This window comes from Echinops telfairi, unplaced genomic scaffold (genome assembly GCF_000313985.2).
Source record: "Echinops telfairi isolate 266 unplaced genomic scaffold, ASM31398v2 ScPeMD7_7468;HRSCAF=8506_0, whole genome shotgun sequence".
Classification (NCBI taxonomy): Eukaryota; Metazoa; Chordata; class Mammalia; order Afrosoricida; family Tenrecidae; genus Echinops; species Echinops telfairi.
Genome location: NW_022111369.1, coordinates 60,054,164 through 60,065,276, shown reverse-complemented (window position 1 = coordinate 60,065,276; position 11,113 = coordinate 60,054,164). Strand labels below are relative to the sequence as shown.

The 11,113-nt window shown below is 36.8% G+C and overlaps 1 protein-coding gene across 2 annotated transcripts in view; it reads left to right on the top strand.

Annotated features, from left to right (window-relative positions):
- The window catches only part of GABRG1 (gamma-aminobutyric acid type A receptor subunit gamma1), a 123,048-nt gene that overhangs the window by 23,344 nt on the left and 88,591 nt on the right, over positions 1-11,113 (top strand). For both annotated transcript variants that reach the window (XR_006679493.1, XM_004706268.2), the window contains exon 2: positions 6,890-7,038. Coding sequence is in view for 1 of the 2 variants with exons in the window: in XM_004706268.2 (XP_004706325.1) it covers positions 6,890-7,038 (149 nt within the window). In the remaining variant the exon portion in view is untranslated. The remainder of the gene's footprint in view (positions 1-6,889; positions 7,039-11,113) is intronic.

The window sequence follows — 11,113 nt, the reverse complement described above, 5'->3', positions numbered from 1 at the left end:
AAGCATGGTTGTGCTATCTGCATATCACAAGTTGTTGATAAGCCTTCCTCTAATCCTGATACCTCATTCTTCTTCATATGATCCAGTTTATCTCTGAGTATTATCTCAGCATAAATACTGAATAAGTGATAGGATAGAACTCTTACACACACCTTTCCTGATTGTATTTATTTATTTATTTATCTTGCTATCATTTTATTGACATGATTCACATATCATACATTTCCATAATTCAGTCATATGAATAAGATTTGTGCAATCATATCTACAATCAGTTCCAGCACATTTTCTTCCCTCTTGTATCCATTATTAGCTCCTCTGTAAATATTGTTAAGCATTTTCCCCTGATTTTAAAGCATGCAGTAGTCCCTTGTTGTGTACATACAACTGCCTCTAGATCCATCCATGTACAATCTCTGCATGAGCACAGGGAAATGATCTGGAATTTCCATTCTTCTCAAGACTATCCATACTTTGTTATGATCCACAAATTCTAATGCGTTGGCAGAGCCAATAAAACATAAGTAAACATATTTCTGTTAGTCTCTGGTTTTACCCGATCCATCTGACATCAACATTGATATCCCTTGTTCCATGTCCTCTTCTGAATCCAGCTGTGTAAGTCCAGGTATACTAGAGAAACAAATCCAGGGGGGATTCATTCAGATATGTATAAGAGAGCTTTATATCAAAGCATAATTGTATATTAAGAAAACATCCTACCCCAGTCCAGATCAAGTCCTTAAGTGTGTGTCTGATACTAGTCTATAAATTCCTCTTCCGACTCACTCAGCATATGCCAAATACAGGAAGATCCCATCCCATGTGTGAAAAGACTTGTGGATCCAGTGGCAGTAGAAGCATCTCAGCACTGGCATGGATCTCCATGGCTTGTCAACAGGAATGTGAGGCAGAGAATGAGTATGTGTCCTGCCTCCTGGGAGGAAGATAGGAGTTCCCAGAACCTCAGGAGAAGGCCATGCACACACAGAGGTCTCATTGGCTAATACCTGATTGACATGCTAGACTCTACCCCTTTGCTCAAGTTGACAGGAGATTATGTAACTGCCACACCAGCCCAAACCTCTGACAGCTCCCTGACTGTGTAGTGGACTTATAATCACCATTGTTGGGTTATCGTCAACAAAATTTTATTTGCATGTGATCATAATGATATTGTTATATATTTTGAGCATCGTATTGAGTCACCTTTCTTTAGACTGGTGACAAATATGGATCTCCTCCAGTCAGTTTTCCAAGTAGCTGTTTATTAAATGCTTCATCAGTTTTTTTAATACTCGTATTAAGATAAATAGTAAATACTCTCAAATTTGGAAGGAAGGCATAGGGAATTAACCATAATTAAATTTCCTTTCTGTTACTGTAAATAATGAAGAAAGATAGCCTTGTAATATTATTTCAGTAAATATTCAGATTACTTCTGTACTGCCCGAGAAAAGGAAATATAAACAATTATGGAAATAGTTCATTTTTCACTGGCAAAATGTTGCCACCTTAAAAATGTTTTCTGTTGAAAAATTCTATTTAACTATAATAATATACGTCATGGAACGATAAACTTTTCGTCTCTGGAATGGCCTCCCTCTAGTGACCGCAGGGAAGAGCAGCGGAGGTGGACATCTCTGAATTCCTCTAACTCTCCTGTTGCCCCAAGGCAGTGATTAAACATCCTCCTTTACCCCATTCTGAAACCAACCTCTCGTTCCATGGCACTACACTTCTATTCAGTAATTGATTGCAATGACTTCACAGAACTCACACACAATACAATTAAGGAGGCTTGTTAGGGAAGTCAATAGGTTACCAAAAGTCAGGATCAGGAAATGGTCAGGATACACACATTGGTCTACAGCAAACCCTCTCCTTAACCAGAAGCCAAGTCTGTCTCTGGTCCCCAGTCTCTCAGTCATTTGACCTTTGCCTCCATGCCCCAGAAAGCCAGCCCACATGCTGCTCTTGTCCACAGTTTCATCTTCTTGATCAGAGAAGATTAAGATACCCCGTAGTCTTGGTGGTGCTCCTCTGAGTCTCTGTACCACAGTTTCTTAGGTATCTGGTCTCAGGGGTCTCTGCTACTTCAGACATAGATCTTGTACATGCTCTTCCAAATGCTTCTGTCCCTTTTCTGTGTCCCAGATGGATCTTATGTATTGAGGAATGGCTTTGATGGATGTGTAATTTATCTTTTAGCTGACCATTGAAGTAAGATGGTGGCTTAAGTCACATCCTCTAGCAAAGTAGAACAATGCCCCAATGGGAAACAGGGTCTGGCTTGGGTCACACCTCCACTAAACTCAGGTGTTAATATGCCCCCTAAACCTGTCCACTGGTGTAGCATAAGCACCCTCACAAATGGAATTATAGGCACAGGTATATAGCATCCCAAAGTATAATATTCCACATAAGGAATTATGGTTAGAACGGCCAACTTAATTGATTATAACTCAGTTAGGAAGCGCTTTATCCTATGCAACTTCAATGTAGAATTCAATGTATATATAACATTTGGTTATTATCCCTATTTAAGAGATTTAATTATATAAGAAAAAATTCCTGGAAGACCCACTAGCAATGATTCTTAATACTTAAGTATTTTCAATGTTGTAATTTATTTATTTATATATTTTAAATAGATATAGAAAATTATTGGAAGGGAATTATATAGATATTTAAGGATACTTCAAATGATGTGTGAACAAGTGGAATCCAAAGGTAATGTGTTTTTAATGAATTTTTAACCCCATCATATTGCAGTATTCAGAATATAACTTTAAGTTAGCTAAACAAAAACAATATGAGAGCATTTAATTTAATATATATGTATATATTAGCTCGATGTATGCCAGAAGTTCATATATGAGTAAAAGTGAATATTTGTATACTTTAATGTAATTACTGGTAGTGCATTATTAGTAAATATTAAGGAACTCAGGTAGTATAGTGGTTACTCTCTGGGCTCTTAATTAGAAAGTCAGAAGTTCAAAACCAGCAGAGGGAGAAAGATGGGGCTTTGCTAGTCCTTTAAAGAGCTGCAGTCTTGGAAACTCACTGGGACAGTTCTGCTTTGTCCGACGGGGTCACCATGAGTCAGCATTGCCTCGATAGCAGTATGTTTTTTCTTTTTCTAGTAAATATTAGTGCTTTCACTTTCATCTTCAACTTCATGTTCAATTGTTATACTGTTCTCATTGTGCAGTGTGCTGCTGTCAGAACACATGACCGACCTCATTGTCAATGTTACCTTGGTCAAGTTAATTTACTCTTATCAGACGGTTTTCTCATCCGTAACATAGCGGAAAACAATAGTGGTGGAAGGACTATGGAGTTTAGTGACTAAGAGATAAACTCTGAGTACAATAGAGTACTGTACTTTGTTAAGGTTGTATCGCAAGGCCAGTGTATTTACTAGAATTACATCTTGATTTGTGGAGGATAAAAGTTTTTGAAATATATTTCCCTATGATTATGTGACTAGTTGAAAGGGCCATCCATGGTCAGGGGCATGACTGATTTAGCAACTCTAAAACGAAATTTTTTTTCCTTTCCCTCTTTTAATTTCATTTTTAAGACCAATTCCATTTGCATGTAAATGATGGTGCAGTCTCATGCACTTATGATATTGACTACCTGAACCAATGGCATCATTTATACCTACTTAATTTCAGCATATCTTGGTAGCCTAATGAAATTTTGCATCTTACTTTTTTTTCAAATCAATTTATTGGGGAATCATACAACTTTTATCACAATCCATACATATATCCATTGTGTCAAGCACATTTGTACATTTGTTGCCATCATCATTCTCAAAACATTTGCTTTCTACTTGAGCCCTTGGTATCAGCTCCTCATTTTCCCCGCCCTCATGAATCCTTGATAATTTGTAAATTATTATTATTTTGGCATGTCTTACACTATCCGACATGTCCGTTCACCCACTTTTCTGTTGTCCATCCCCCAGGGAGGGGTTTATATGTAGATCCTTATAATCGGTTCCACCTTTCTACCCCACCTTCTCTCCACCCTCCCGGTATCACCACTCTCACCACTGGTCCTGAAGGGTTCATCTGTCCTGGATTCCCTGTGTTTTCAGTTCCTATCTGTACCAGTGTACATTCTCTACTCTAGCTGGATTTTTAAGGTAGAATAGGTATCATGATAGTCGAGGGGAGGAAGCATGAAAGAACTAGAGGAAAGTTGTATGTTTCCTCATTGCTACACTGCACACTGCCTGGCTCATCTCCTCCCCGTGACCCTTCTGTAAGGGGATGTCCAGTTGCCTACAAAAAGGTTTTGAGTCCCCACTTTGCACTCCCCCCTCATTCACAATGATATGATTTTGTGTTCTTTTATGCCTGCCTGATACCTGATCCCTTTGACACCTTGTGGTCACACAGGCTGGTGTGCTTCCTCCATGTGGGCTTTGTTGCTTCTCAGCTAGATGGCTGCTTGTTTATCTTGAAGCCTTTAAGACTCCAGATGCTATATCTTTCTATAACTGAGCACCATCAGCTTTCTTCACCACATTTGCTTATGCACCCACTTTGTCTTCAGTGATCCTGTCGGGAAGGTGAGCATTATGGAATGCCAGTTTAATAGAACAAAGTGTTCTTGCATTGAGGGAGTACTTGAGTGGAGGCCCAATGTCCACCTGAGACCTTAATACTAAACCTATAAGTATATGCACATAGATATATTTCCCCATAATCATATATAAATATATTTACATATGTACATGCCTGTATTTAAACCTCTATAAATGCCCTTTGCCTCCTAGTTCTTTCCTCTGTTTCCTTTTACTTTCCTCTTGTCCCACTATCATGCTCAGCCTTCATTTGGGTTTCAGTAATTCTTCTTGGTTACATTGCCCTTGATCAAGCCCTACCAGGCCTCTTACACCCTCCTTGCCACTGATTTTGGATCATTTGTTGTTCCCTTGTCTCTGGCAAACTAATTTCTTTAAAGCTAAGTAAACATTAACTTGACCATGAAGTGAGTAAATATTAGAATGCAGTAGATCGTGCTGTGGTGTTCACCCAAGTCCAAATCTCAGTGGTTTATTCCACAGAATTTATATTTGTCACTCGTGCTGACTATACACTGTTGATCAATCATGGCCTTTCTCCATATCACCTTCCCTCTGAAAATGAAATAATGGTATAACTCTTTCTGAGTATACCTGTACTTCTAGTAGACGGGCAAATGAAGCATGGCAAACCAAACAATAACACACATTCTCCTCAGTCGATGACATATGCCACTTCTGCTCATCCCCCATTCTCCAAAATAAGTCACAAGTCAGCACACCTGAAATCTATGTTCCTTTGACTGGAAGGAGCTCTACAGGTTTGGCTTATATTTTTAATAGAATTTGGTGTGTTAATAAAATAATCCTTTTACATGAATGACTGGTGAAATATTGACAACGATCTATTACTAGAGTTTATTGAAGATTAAATGAAATATTAGGTACTTTAGGTTGTTATCTGTTCATTGTATGAAGAGAAGTTGATAGGCCCAAAGTAAAATTGTTTGGTTGCAATGGAAAATACATCTAAGTGAGTGTAGAAAGATCAGCTTAAGGTATTAAAATAAGTGGTGGGGATTTTCCATCTCCAAAATATATGAAAGTAACCTACTATTTAATGGATTTACCTCATTTTATGAGTTACATTTTATAATATTTTGGACTATTTTTCACTGAAGTGTAAAAGGTTATTAAAATATGTTTTTTAAAGTTCAAGCTCATCTTACTCAGATGAATGAAAAAAGATGTAGATTTTTACTTTTGATGAATGCAGATGAGCATTTATCATACTTACCTGTTGAGATGCTAACCAGAAGGTTGGCAGATTGAAACCAGAATTGTAAAATATGAAGCTTCCTACTCCCACAAAGTCTCAGAAACCCACAGGGGCAGTTTGACCCTCTCCTGTACAGTCAACTCTGAGCTGGAATCAGCTGGATGGCAATGAGTTTAATTTCTGATTACAATTCAGGTGTGCTGCATATTGACATTGGTTAGGCATGCAGGTATCGGAGGCATCTGAAGCTGGGGAGTTAGGGTCTGAGTGTCATAGTTACATAATAATAGGTAAGATCATGTGTACTAAGCAAGCTTAATGAATAGGTGGGTGCTTTGGCTTGTGACTGCCATGCTTGCTTGCTTCTTTTTTTTTGATACATGCACAATAAAACCATCAATTTATTACACCTTTATTTTCTCTCATCCAGGCCTGAAATTTGCTAGTCATACAAAAAACAAAACAAAACTGCTATGAGGCATGTGAGGCGCCAACTCTTGGTCTGATAATAAAGCAGTCCTTCAGAATTCTTTGGATAAGTTGTCTGTGCTCTTCTTAGTGGGAAAGAAGTAGCTAAATATTATATATATTTTTTCCTTTGAACTTTTATTTATCCAGTTATATATGCATATATATATATATACATATGTATCCTTTTATAAATTCAGCTAGGCTATTCGTTAGAATTTTCCCTGTGATACTTCTTTAACTTTGGGGTCTGGTATTTGAGGACATTCACTTACATTGTGCAGGCTATCAACTAAACAAAGCCACGACATGATCAGTGTTATAGTCCATGTGGCCCTCAGTGGTCATTCTTGGGTAGTTAAGATTTATTTATCATTTTAATATCAGTGCATTTGTTTCTTGCTTTGGGTTCTTAATTGCTAAATGTTTTAAAACTAGCATAAATCATACATTAAATATATTAGTTGCATCAAGTGTAATGTCATATTGCAATGCTTATTTTCCCCTTACTATGTTATGATAAGCTTAAACAAAATTCTCTACATATGTGATTTGGCTATATCATCTAACATCCATATTTTCTTTGAATTATTTAGTGTTGATAAAGCAGATGATGAAGATGATGAGGATTTAACTGTGAACAAAACTTGGGTGTTGGCACCAAAGATTCACGAAGGAGACATCACTCAGATTCTCAATTCATTACTTCAAGGTTATGACAACAAACTTCGCCCAGATATAGGAGGTAAGTCTGAGTTTTCCAACTCGAGTTTTGGCGACTCAGAAACAGCTGTAAGTATACATATTAAATAAAAAGACATAATCTTAAAACAATTCAACAGCTTTGCAATGTCATAATTTATCAGATATACCTAGACTATTTGATATATGTTGGAGATAGTTGACTTTGACACTTATCAAGTAGAAAGGGTACTATTTTGTGGAGGTTATAGTCCGATGGCAGAAGACAGACAAATGACTACAAGAAATGTCACAATAGACTTTGGATAAAACTATTTTAAGTGATGATGCTCATAGAAAAGTCAATATTTAAAAGGTAAGAGTTTTAGTCTTGTGTCAATGTCAAGATTAATTAAACAGGGTTGACTCCACCCTTCTTCCAACACACAATGGTCAACAGATTTTTCGATCCCTCTCCTATGTTCTATGATTTGTGGTTGCATGCTTTTTAGTTAGGCCATAACACATACTTGTAGAATAATTTTAAACATTTTTCTTGAACACCTAAGACTGACAAAATCTTTGTTTTAATCTTAGATGCTATAGCTATACCAATATATATAAAACACTCACCTTAAGTCTGTTAGGTGAAGTTTTCCTGTGACAATCTCACAAGAAGAACATCCTCCTGAAGTGGAGTTTTTCAATATGTTTTTATATTTTGAAAACTCTATTTTATATTGACTTGAAGCCTGAAGGACTGATTGGCTAGATAACATTCTTGGTTCATGCTTTCATGTTTTCTTTGTAATAGGTTATTTTACTGTTGACTAGTTTTGTATGTAGCCTGTAAGCAGTGCGATTTCAGCCCAATTCCTTTTCCACTATGATTTATTTAATCTCTTTTGCTGCTGTTGTTGGAGGCCTCTTGATTTTTTTATCTTTTAATAAGAAAACCTCTGTTTGTTATTAAATGTATTTGTTCACATTAGGCATTGTTTCTAAGTAGTTCTCTGATGTCTTGATGTGTCTTCAAAATGCAATTTCAGGTGTTTTCCTGTCTCATAAGTTGCCTTTGTTTTTGCTATTATGAGGTTAGATATTGGTTCTGTTCCATTGATTTGACTTTCATCTTTATGAATTCTAATTAAATGTGTTAACCTTAGCTTGCTCACCATCTATCCCCAAACCTTTTTCTCTGACCTTTTGACATCTCTTTATTTCATCTTATTATTTTAAAATTACCTTGTAACTTATTAATTTTTAGTGTGTCCCTTCTTGGTCACCTTGCTTTTGTTTCTATGTCGTTACCAAATTTAAGAAATCCTTTAGTTTCTCTTGCAGCATAGCTTTTTTTTATTTGTCTAAATCCCTTCTTGGTTTCTGAATTTCTAATCAATGTCATTTTCTTTTTCTCAAAATCTTGTGTTAGTAAACAACTCTTTGGGGTATTATCTTGTGATTTCCGTTGCTTCATGATTGTTATTTGAGGAGCGTTTCCTTAGCTGTTGCATGTGGCAACTAGTGTTGTGAGGTGCCATAGTACCCAGATTGTCTTATTTACTTTTAAGGTGCTTTCCAAAATTCTTATTTCGATGACACCCTCTTCTGTCTGGATAGCAAAACCCAGATACGATGAATAGATTATTTTTGTTGTAGTTGTTGTCTAATTGCTTTTGATGGGGGGCAGGGGGTGGGGCTGGATGGATTCACTACCAATTTTATGTTTGTTTGTTTGTTTCCCCCTGCAGGTGCATAATACTCCCTGTAGTATTTGCTTTTGTTTCCATCACCATCCAAATGCCAAAGAGCACTCTTTAAAAAAAAAAATATATATATATATATATAATGTCTTTCATGGTTTAAACTACTAACCAACTACCTGCCCTTCTAATAGTTGACTCTGTGGGTGTGATAGGGTCATTGTGGCAACTAGGCCAATAGTAACATGTGGGTGGAGTTTAACCAGGTCACAGCTCGATTGAAGTGCAATGAGATAAATGGCTTTCCAAGGCCCGCCCCCTTCTCTCTTCCTCCCTGGTGATTGGACCTGTGTGCTGCTACTTCAGCTAGTTCTTTGCCTCTACTGTGTGCTGATCCATCTGTGGGCCACGCTAACCCATAGATCCTGTCGACAGGGCTTGAGGCTCCTTCAAGAACTGCTTCGCCATGCTGCTGGCACATACATCACTTGAACTTGAGGTTGGTGGATGCTGTCAATGCATTGTATCCCTTGAGTTCAAGATTCCATCCAGCTCCCCTGCTACTACTGACTGTTTCTGACCCATCCTTCGGTCTGCTGCATGAGGGCAGACTCTGCCTGTGTTGCCTGAGGGAACATTCCGGTACCTGCTTCTGTGACCTTGGGCTGGCAACCAGTGTGAGTTGAGGGACCTTCAGTATATTAACTATTCCATGAAAGTGAATTGAAATTAGCCCACTGTACTGCTCTTGGACTAATTAGCTGTTATATTCCTTCTCTCTATATAAACCTATCCTTCTAGAGAACCCTGCCTGACACAATGGGCAAAATATTGCGTGATGCGGGAAGCATTAAAAGAAAATGAAAAGAATACGCAGCCACATTATCAGAAAGAACTAGTCAACATTTGCGCATTTCAGGAAGTAGCATACTGGCAAGAACCGAAGGTTCTGAAGGAAGAAATTCAAGCTGCACTGAAAGCATGAGCCAAAACAAGGCTCCAGGAATTGATGGAATATCAGTTGAAATGTTTCAACAAGCTTATGAAGCACTAGAAGCACTTACTCGTCCTATATATGCTAGGGAATTTGGAATAAAATTACTTAGTCATCTGTCTATTTAGATTCAAATTTGTTCCCAGAAAGGCGATCAACTGAAAGCACACATAATAGTGATAAAACATTCAAGTAACTTTTTTTTGAAAATCATCCAATAAAGGTTGTAGCAGAACAGTGACATTGGGTTTCCAGAGGGTCAGACAGATTCAGAAGAGGATGTGGAACAGGGGATATCATTGATGATGTCAGATGGATCTTGGCTGAAAGCAGAGTCTAGAGAAAAGATGATTATTTTTTTATTAACTATGCAAGGCATTCAACTGTGGAGATCCTAACAAACTATGGATAGCCTTGAGAATAATAGGAATTCAAGAACCCTTTATTGTGTCCATGTGGAATTTGTACATAAATCAAGAAGCATTGTGCAAACAGAACAAAGAAATACTGCCTGGTTTAAAATCAGGAAATACGTGGGTCTGTGTTGTATCCCATCACCAAACTTATTCAATATCTATACTTAAAAAATAATAAGAGACACTGGATGATATAATCCATGTACAGGTTTCTTAACATAAATCTTTGGCAGTTTTTTCACATTGTGTTTGGTATTGTATAGTTTTCTCTGATCAGCCTAGGTTTTTATTTGTTTGTTCCTTTGGGGGTCTGAAAGTTTCCTGAATCTGTGAATGGAATCTTTACTTACTTATGGAAAACTATTGGTTAATATTTAAATATTGGATCTGTCTCCATTTTCACCTGCTGCAATTACAAGTATGTTTGATATTTTGTTCAAGTCGATTAGGTCACCTCTACTCTTTTATAGAATTTTATTTTTTCCCTTCTCCAATCTACTATTTTCTATTGATACTTTTTCCAGTTTCTCAAATCTTAGTGCTAATAGCTACACTCAATTTTCAAATTAATTATAGAAATTTTGTCAATGTTTTCATCTTTTAGTTGAGTTTTGAATATATTATTCATGTGTATTTCAGAGACGTTTAATAACAGATATCTTTATCATTTGTAAGGCTTTCAATTTTTTCTCTTGGTTAAGGTGATTTTATTTTGCTTTATGAATTTTATGTTAAATTTTGATTTAATATCAGCAGAATGTATGAAAAATAATGTGAATTTAAATTATGTTATTCACACCAGAAAAGATGTAATTTTGCTTTTATATAAAAGAGTATTGGGAAAGTGCTGTATTTGCAAAACTTTTCTTTCTCCTAGGGTTTACCTATTTCAAATATCTTTTCTGTGGTGGATCCAAACATCCGTGAAATAACTGAAAATTTTACATAGTATTTTAGACTTTTAGTAGCTGACTGATATTTGATTTCTCTGCATCTCACCATGCCCATGCACGGTTTAAGAATTAG